Source organism: Mangifera indica, chromosome 18, assembly GCF_011075055.1.
Source record: "Mangifera indica cultivar Alphonso chromosome 18, CATAS_Mindica_2.1, whole genome shotgun sequence".
NCBI lineage: Eukaryota > Viridiplantae > Streptophyta > Magnoliopsida > Sapindales > Anacardiaceae > Mangifera > Mangifera indica.
Genome location: NC_058154.1, coordinates 6,465,165 through 6,474,999, shown reverse-complemented (window position 1 = coordinate 6,474,999; position 9,835 = coordinate 6,465,165). Strand labels below are relative to the sequence as shown.

The 9,835-nt window shown below is 36.8% G+C and overlaps 1 protein-coding gene across 3 annotated transcripts; it reads right to left on the bottom strand.

The window, feature by feature from the left end:
• Positions 1 to 201: 201 nt before the first annotated feature.
• LOC123201943 (polyadenylation and cleavage factor homolog 4-like) lies at positions 202 to 7,964 on the bottom strand. 3 transcript variants are annotated; one of them, XM_044617564.1, is made up of 7 exons: positions 7,274 to 7,964; positions 5,603 to 5,704; positions 5,094 to 5,348; positions 4,349 to 4,474; positions 3,807 to 4,268; positions 1,017 to 2,990; positions 202 to 845 (listed from the first exon to the last, which is right to left on the bottom strand). In XM_044617564.1, exons 1-7 carry the CDS (start codon positions 7,595 to 7,597, stop codon positions 831 to 833), a joined length of 3,258 nt encoding a protein of 1,085 aa, XP_044473499.1. In that variant the 5' UTR covers positions 7,598 to 7,964; the 3' UTR covers positions 202 to 830. The 3 variants fall into 3 exon arrangements, with proteins under 3 accessions (XP_044473499.1, XP_044473500.1, XP_044473501.1); XM_044617565.1 differs by lacking the exon at positions 7,274 to 7,964 and adding an exon at positions 6,203 to 6,223; XM_044617566.1 differs by lacking the exon at positions 7,274 to 7,964 and having other exon boundaries at positions 5,094 to 5,499.
• Between the last annotated feature and the right edge of the window lie 1,871 nt (positions 7,965 to 9,835).

The window sequence follows — 9,835 nt, the reverse complement described above, 5'->3', positions numbered from 1 at the left end:
TTTGTGGGTACCTCAAACGTTGTAAAACCTGAATCACCTTTCGGACTCTTTTAAGACTTCTAGAAAAGCAATACAAAATGAAACATTTTCTAGCATCATTGGGCAAAATCAATGCCTTTCGTCAATTGAAAAAATATCAAACCTTACCTCATCCAAGTAAAATGATAAACCTGTTCTATACTCTTTAACCAACAAACTCTGAGAAACTCAACATCAAGTACACTACAATTCACCTCTTCAGCTTCATACACAATAGCTTTTTGTTTACAAACGGGCCAAAAAGCAAAAGCCTAGAAGCCACACATTTAAGACCAATCAAGAAAATTTTAGCAATACGTAAATAATATAAACCATTGTCGTCTCCTAACAATTTAACTCAGAAACAATGGTCAACTTCAAAAGCTACATCCACATAAACCAATTAAAAATAAAGCAAGAAACGAAAAGAAGGCTACATAAAAATATTTAATGATACAAAATCTTCCTATAATTTGAAGCTGAATGGTACGGATCAGACTGCTTTACCTCATGTCTATATGCTGGTACTAAGTGCAACCCCACTATGGTAAATGACGAAAATTATAAAAGGACACATCAACCACATTAGTGAACAGAGTTGAGATGAAAACTATCTGGCATTTATATGTATTTTATAAAATTATCATTTAAAAAAAAAAAAAAGCAGCACTACTAGATGCTCTAACCACCAATTTGGGGCATATCGTAATTAGAGTGAAAGAACATGCACAGGTAAGCTATCTAAAGAAAACCTGACTTGAGCTTCTTGTGATTGTAGCCAGCACTTCCATGTAGTCTCTCAACTTAAGGCATTATGTATCCATTTCCTACCAAAATAAAAACAAAAAATATCAGGTGACAAAGATGAGGCAAACAAAAGGGAATCTGGGATTTTGACCACTACACATTTGGCACATAAAATATCAGTTGCAACCAAAGATGCAGGCGTAAGACACAGGAAGTCAGACTCACTGAAATCTTCAAGTCAATAATCTTACCATTTTAACACCACTATTAAGTCTGATGTCATGAGACGAACTTTCCGATATACAATTTGCATGAACAATGGGACCCTTAGCAGCACACGCATCTTCTGTTGCTACCTCAGTGTCCTTGAACAGAGTAGTCATATATACTGCTTCCTTGAACATCCATTCATCCCTTTCTTTGTCATAATAATCTTCAAAAAGCTCACCACACAAAACACATGCATATTCATTATCATCTGCAGGAACCATTGGCTCACCCTCGTCCACTATTTTACCAGACTCATTCGGATTGGCAGACTCAAATCCCAATGGAAGTCCTGGCTTCCCAGCAACCCAGTCATCTGACCTAGCATAAAAACTCCTTCTAACTACAATATCTGGTCCAGGCCTTCTTAAAGTATGCCACTCAAAGTGTCTATCAAGCCGCTCCTGGAGTTTAAGTCGAAGACCACATATGCTACAGCTATGCGGTAAGTCATCAAACAGTCTATTGATCACAGTTGGATGAACTTCACGGATCATATCCGTCTTAAACTCCAAACCTATGAGATTTTCCATCTCCACTGAAGTGGAATGAGCTACATCGACCGAACTTTCAGCAGCAGGTTCTGGAAAAGATGCCTCATCCATGGTGGAAGTTCGAGGAATGCTGGATGAACTTGGAACAGAAGACACAGGTGCAAGAGTACTGGAAGAGACCCCTGGACTTTGATTCTGTGTCTGAGTAGGGATTTGGGGAGCCAAGACAGATGGTGACTCATTCTTTGATGCAGATATCAGACCCTTTGCAACTAACGAGCTCAAGAGGTTCGAAATAGGGTTTGAGGACTTGCTTTCAAAATTGGAACTTTGTGTTGATGCACAATTTAGAAGAGATGAAGGTAGAGGACTAGGTGGCAGTGGTGGTGATTCTACCTTTCCATGGGAATTATTTGCTGTAGCTGATGACTTATCATGGGCAGCAGGACAAGAAAGAGTTCCTGACACAGCCCTGGGTCCTGAGGAGGTAACCACAGTAGGTAGAGGCCCACATAGCAGAGGAGGTTGAATATCTGACCGTGATGGCATTTTTCCCACATCCTGGAATGTCTGACTAACTAGGCCACTAGTGATTGAATTAGAAAGAATACCAGTCTTCAAGACAGCAGCTAGCAATGTACTTGTGCTCAATTGTCCTGAAGTTTCTCCATCAAGAGTATTTGAATGATCAAATGCATTTCCAATCGTTGAGGAAGTTCCAAAATTAGAAGGTTCAGAAGGAAGTGGCTTTGGAGGCAGACCGGAAGGTTCAGGCTGCTTGGGATCTGGTTGCAGTGGCTGTATAAGAGGATTGTGATGGTTTAACTGAAAAGAAGAGCCTCCAGGAGATGACCCTTTCAAGTCTTGGGGCTGAAATTTTTCCAAGTTACCAAGGTGTCTATTAGAATTCAGAACGGATGAAGAATCCTTACTAGAGTGGCTAATGGGCCCACTGTTCAAATGTCCTGAGAATGAAGATGCTTTTGAATCAGGTCGAGGCAGAAAAAGAATATGAGGATAGTCTTGCTCGGTCAAATTTTGCAAGTTCTGATGGTGATGATGTGCCGATAAGGAAGGTGATGGAGGACACTGGAGCATGGTTGACTGTTCAGAGGGTGATCCATCTCTTGCAGACTGAAAACTTTGTTGCCCCATGCTACCAGTAGATCTAATTGCTGAATTTGACAAAACCCCAAAATCAGACGCCCCAAAATGAGATGAACCAAAAGGTGGACGACCTCCTGTCCTGGCCAGGGAAGAACTTGTGCTCGTAGGCAACCCAACAAGGGTGGCAGAATAGCCTTCTAAGTGTGACTCCTTCAATGGCCATATTGTCGACTTTCTGCGCCCATAAGTTTCTTGCGCTTTGTGTTCAGTAGAAAGGGAATCAGTGGAAGTTTCTCTGTCAAACCTTGACCCAACATCATGCACATTTTGAGGCTTTTGGAGGTGATTCTCAATTTCCTGCAACAGATAGCATAGATCAGCCAGAAAAACAATCAATCATAACTTGTCAATAAAAGGAAAAGACCAGAATCATTGCAGGTTATAGACAAATCAGGTAGAAAAAAAGCTAATGTCACCCCATATCACTGACAGATTAAAATATGTTAGGTACCCTATATACATAGCTAACCAAAATTTTCCCACTCATAACAGTTAAAGATTGCAAACAAACAAATTATTCCGATAAAAAAGAAATTCACAATAGCAAGCCAACTCAAGATAGAAGTGGACTTTCTTAAGGCTAGACAGGGGTAACTTTATATAACCTGATCCAAGATAATAAAATGCAGTACACTCGTCTAAAGTCAGTATAAACCACAAGCACAGTAATGGCTGAAATGAAGCAACTCATAAGCATAAATAAGGGTATTGCATGTTTTTGACACAGGAATATATGTTGCACTGAGTGAAACAATCTAACCACCACATGGTGAAACACATCAATAAACAACAAACCATTCACACATCAAGAGAGGGTTTTTGACTTAAAAGGGAAAAGAAAGGGGAAAAGACCTAAAAGCATGTTTATTCTTGGTGGCAAATGCTTGACACTCCCTGTTGTTTTTCAGTTAATTCTATGAATAATACTTAAAGGAACCTGAAACAAAATTAGAGTCACTGGAAGAAGACTTTCATCGAAGGGGACTTCCATTCTATCCTCTGCCTCCAAATATTTCTAGAAATTATATTTCTTGCTGAGGAATAGATTTTCATATACAGCACAAAGTCAGAAATAAGAACTCAGTTTATAGAATCCTAATCCTAGAATATTACCAATTTTTCTGGATCATCCGGAGTCCAACGATCCTTCCTTGAAATGATAGGAATACTGGCTGCATCATTATCTGATAATCTTGAGTGCATCTCCCACATAAACTCCTCTTCCTCAGAGTTTTTCCAGCTACTAGACATGCCACTGCTGCTTCTACTTGATATCTTCTGTGTTGGCTGTAGATGCAGATCAGCATTTGCAGATTTGGAAACTGGGTAATTTGGAAAGCTATGCTTGTTATTGCTACTATTTCTTTGGCCAGATATTGTTTCTGCAATGTTGTTACCAACTCCACCCCAAGATTTGTCATTTCCTTGATCAATAACCCTTCCAGTGGTTCTTCCAATTCCCAAGCCAGAATTCTGCAAAAGATCAGAGCCATATTCGTATTCTCCATAGGTTTCACCAATATTCTTCCGAGGGATAGGCTCACATTGCGCTTCTCTGTATGAATGCCGAAAGCTCTGAAAAGTTTAGTATATCATGAGACCTAAAAAACAAAATAACTATATACAAAAAAGGAAACATGAACTACTCTCCTTACATGCATTTTGACTGAAGGTTCCACCCATGACCTGCTGGTGCTGATGCTTAATGACCTATCTGGCCTCTCGGCATCTACAGTAGTGCTGGCAGTAGGCCCAGCCATGTCATTAACCATTCCTTTTGCCTGTATCAAGTAAAACCAATAAAACAAAAAGAATTAAGTCAAAACACAAATTTAAGATCAATATTAAATACCGAGTGAAAGAAAATTAGTTGAGGAACAAGAAAATGTTAAAACGATAGAATTATGATCTGGTGAAATTTCACAAAGAAAAAATCCCAGGAAGAATAGAAAAAGTCAACTATCTTGATTACATCAAAATGATAATGATGGTATCCATCAATTTGGAAGAAAAGAAAACCACTACTGTAGATGTTTGGTGCATGCGGATTGATAAAAAAATTATCAGCTGCCTTTGGTAAGCCACAAAGCAACAACTTTTAACATGCATAGAATTGATCCTCAGATCAGTGATGACAACTGAAAAAATAGGTAACACAAATACAAGCGATTTACTTTGAATCGTTAACCTGCATCAAATTTTAAAATTAATGAATATCCAAAGAAACAGGGGAAAAAATTATTGAAATATGGTAAGGAACAAATGGAGCATAACATGATTGAAATTGAAAATGATTGAAAGTAAATCATAACAGGGGAGAAAACGATTGAAACATAGTAAGGAACAAATGGAGCATAACATGGTTCCATGGCTAAAAATTGATTGAGCAATTCCACTTACCTGGCATGACTGCTGAAAGCGGTGCCTTTCTAAGTATTTAGGATTCACATGAATGCTATGTGGTGGGCGCTGAGACTGCAAATCAGCCCTGGATGTTGTTCCTGAAGATGAACCATTGATCATAGGAATGAAGCCAAGTTCTTTCTCAATCATCTGAAGGGTCTGAGGAGGAAAAACTCCCTTCCAAGTTCCAAAAAGATGCCGCATACTCGAATGAACAGAAGAATCAACCTGTTTATAAGCCTTGCAAAAGACCTAGAGTTCCCAAAAGATAAAAAAGAAATTGACAACTAAGGCGAAATATAAATGAATTTAAGCAACTCAACAGCAGATAGACATATCATTGACGCATTTCAGGGGCACAACATTTACTAATTTTGCAAAAATAGCTTCTTCAAAAGATAAACTGAAAATGAAAAAATAAAAATGTCTCAGATAAGTAATTTTTATAGATTACTCAAATTTGAAACTTGTGACCAGAAGTCGTTCAAAGGAAAAAAATGTCTAACCTCTGGTAGTCTGGGAGCAAAATGTTTTATGTAGTCCCTTCCAATATTCTTTACAATACTATCTAAAAGATAGAGAGATGGCAGCTTTTGCTCACTGGGAACCTGCACGCATTTTTATGATCAGATAGTCTTTCAAACAAATAAGTGAACAATATATTGAGGTTTTAAAACACAAATCCTTGAATTAACCCCTAACTCAAAGAAGAATAAGAAAGAAAATAAAAAAATCAGCTACTGGATAGAGTTAATCGGGAACAATGCTTCTCTAAAAGTAACATGAAACCAGATATTAGTGGATTTCTGATGTTTCAGACACCTATAAGAGCAAATAAGCATAAACCAATTAAAGATTTTTCATAAATAATGACCACAGAATCACAATGTGCATAAAATTCATCACAATAGAGCAAATCCTTTTAAGTTTCCTGACTTCCCAGCATAACTTGATAAACTAATTTACGAAGCAGTCTATCAATCCATCTGTCCTCTTATTAAAGCAATTGTTGTAACTTGTTTTCCCTTGAGTGGCTTAAATATAGATGGTTAACTATTTTTTCACTATATTATGTCGTTGTTCTTTCTTCCAAAGAAGCCACCTACCTTCAGTCTCTACCTTCTACAGCAATTATCCAGTATCAAACACAGCCTTGTAAACAATATTTACAATTTTTGCATCACACCTGCATAATTTAACATTTGATGGTACAATATCAACTTCCAGCAGACATGGAAAACTTTTGCTGATTCCTTTGGAGAAATGCAAAGGGAAGAGTTTAGAAGAAAACATAATGGAAAAGAACAAAACCCATTTCAAAGGCGATCATGCCCCCACAACAAGTTGATCAGGATTGATGCATTTCAGCTAACGTCACAAAGAACATATACTATCTTAAGTTCAATCACATTGCTCAATCATGATGTAAATCTTGCATTCAAATCTGACAGAATGAATTAACCAACAAACTTAGAGAACCAATACAAGAAAATGAAAATAAAAAACCAAAGAAAGAGCCTCTTATGTTGTCTTCAAATGATCAGACCATATGCAGGATCACTGCTTTGTAATTAGAGAAAAATCAAAATAGATAGATATTAATAACTTTTATCAGATGCTGCAATTGGAACAACTCATATTTTAAAATACCCGTATGGTTATGAAACACTGGCTCTCTGCGTGTGAACTTAAGCATAACTACTGCAAATAAAGAGTAACTGTGGTAGACACGAAATTAAACCCGTCAAATGGCTGGTTTCAGATAACTCCATTTTGAAACGGGTCCACACGTTCTCATCTCTATGTAAGTCAACAATTAAAGATTTAACCAATTTACGCATTACCGCACATCTTCTTTCATATACTCACATTGGCTACAAACTCAAAAATCACATCAATCCACAAAAGCACTTGAATTAAATTGCACAAAAATTGAAAACAAAAGTTTCAAATTTGCAATTACTCATCAATTCCACATCCAAAGCAAACACTTTCTACAAAAACCAAGACATTCCATTAATCACCCTTTACAGTTACAATTTAAATATCTTCTATGTCACTTAAAAACAAAAGATTAACTATTTTCTTTATTTTTTAATCGCAATAATAATTTCTGTACAATTCAATTCAGAAAACAATGGAACAGATAAACAGGTACAATAAAACTGGGATTTCACCTCGAGAATGTTAGAGCAGACAGTGGCCGCGATTGCTTTCGCGGCATGAACATTCTCGCCAGCAATTATAGTCAAATTCGTTATTATCGGCTTTGAATTGAAGGTCAGTTCCGCTAGCGCAGTCTCGTACTGACTCACCAGCTCTTGGTGTGGCTGCTGTGGCTGATATGCGCCACCAGCTCGTTCATCGACCTCTGAATCTCTACTTGTACTAAATCTTTGAGCTACGGCTGCTCTCTGAGTAAAACTCCGGGTCGGATCTTCCGTTAATCGAGGTTTTTTAACTAAAGCCGATCTATCGAACGATCTAGGCGGATTCTCCATTGAAATACAAAAGCCAAAGAAAATAATGTAAAATATAAAAATATCCCTAATCCTGATCGAACTAACTCTCCAACAATCTTTTCTTTATTATTCTTCTCATCGTTACATGGAGGGAAATTACAATAACGGTCAAATAGAGAAGAAAAAAAGAACCCCTAAACCTAATCTGTATATATACAAAGAGAATCAAAGACTAAACCCAGAAACCTTATATATGTACAGAGAAGAAAATTGAATTTTTTTTTTTTAAAAAGCAATTACAGTAGGCTTAGAGGTTCGAGGGAAATTTGGGGGTTGGGAAGGGCAAGATTGGTAAATTAGAGTGAGAAGCTAAGAGTGTGAAGAGACCAAAGAAGAAGCAGGTGGGAAGAAGAGGAGAAATCATCCCCTATTTATAATAAGGCCAAAGCACTATTTCCCACCCAAGCAAGCTATTCCCCCCCTCCCCTAAAAACTCTAACAATCTCAAATACCCACCTATGAGTAGTTAAATTTAACGAACCTTAACCCTTTAAAATTCTTTTTTTTTTTCTCCTACTAACCCTTAAAAACTAACCATTTTCCCTATGCCAAGGTTTGAAAAATAGCATTTCCCCTCCTTAGGGTTTAGTTTTTAATCCCCGACGTCAAATATGATGCCATTGCCGACGACGAAGCATTCTCGATGCACCATCATACTCCAATGACCTTTCTTCTCTCTTCTAGAATGTCAATCGGTTCAGATTTGACATCATCTTCACCTTGAAAGTTGAAGAGTTTCATCGAGAGATAAAGCTCTTCGTCTTCCCAGACGAAGACGATGACCTCGTCTCTGTCTAGGAAGAAGATTATCTTCTTAGATGGAGACGAGGTCGTCGTTTTCATTTGGAAAGACGAAGAGTTCTATCGTTAGATCTGGGTCGATCGATATTTCAGAGGAGAGAAGAGAGGTCGTCAAAGTATGGTGGTGCATCGGGAATACTTCTTAGTTGGCGATGGTGTTGGATTTGGCATCGGGATCGAAAACCAAACCCTAGGGAAGAATGTTATTTTTCAAAATTTGACCTAGAAAAAAATAGTTAGTTTTTAGGAGTTAAGAGAAAAAAAAAAAATTTAATTTATTTTTAATATTTTAGATAAAATAATGATTTTATCCTTTAAATTATTAACTTTCATAATTTATAGGTGGATATTTGATTTTTCAAAATTAAATAAGGGAATTGGAATATAGCATACCTTTGGGTGGGAATAGTGTTTTGGCCTTATAATAATTACAATGTAAGGCGCAATGTAGAGAGCTTTTGATTTTGATTTTTTTTTTTTTGTTATTGCAAGGTTTACAAAACCATGGCGGACCGTCCAGTTGGACCAATACTAATGCTGAAAACAGGTTTTTGTAGCTACAGACTTTGTTTTCTACGTATTTTTAGATTGGATTGTGACTGGACCAACAATTCGTTGTCATTTCACAGTCCACTCTTGTACAGAGTGGTCCAGTCCTTGAAAATTAAAATTTTAAAAATATAAATTGAAAAATAATAAAAAGCAAAAGTTGCAAAACCCAAAAAACGCGTCCTCTCCTATGGCTATGGCCCCTTCTTCTACGCTGCCGCCACTGTTACAGCATTAAACGCACCCGGCTGACTTCCAGTAACATACAGATTTGTTATGCATTAAAATATGATTGGATTGGTTGATCAAAATGATTTAACTAATTTGATCAGAATTGAATCTCAAAGTGCTTAATCCAATTCTTAAAACCTTGTCTTTTTGGTGGAAAGGCATGAAAGATAGTGAGAGAAAATATTTAGATGAGTTTGGGTTTGGGTTAACTTATGGGCTTCCATCATTATCAATTGGTTGGCCCAGTTGATAATTGTTTCTCTTCTATTAAACCACGTGTTTAATTTCTGTTTGAAATCAAATCGATCGAATTTTATAAGTATTTGAGTTCAAACTAACTCAAATATAATTTCTTTTCAATTGTCTTGTAACAACAAACCTCTCCATTAGATATATAACATAATAATATACTCTTCCTAGGGTATTTGGAATAGTAATTTCATCTTCCTTATTGTTAAAATATATTATGAACATAATCTAAATATATTCTGAGTTCAAACTACCATTAAGGGTTTATCTTCTAGTCACTCTTCTACCATAGATGAACTGTTTCATCAGGTGGACCTCGACACTCTAAAACAAGTTTTAGCTCAATCTATCAAGAGTCTATTATCCTAAATACATCTTCCACTTAAT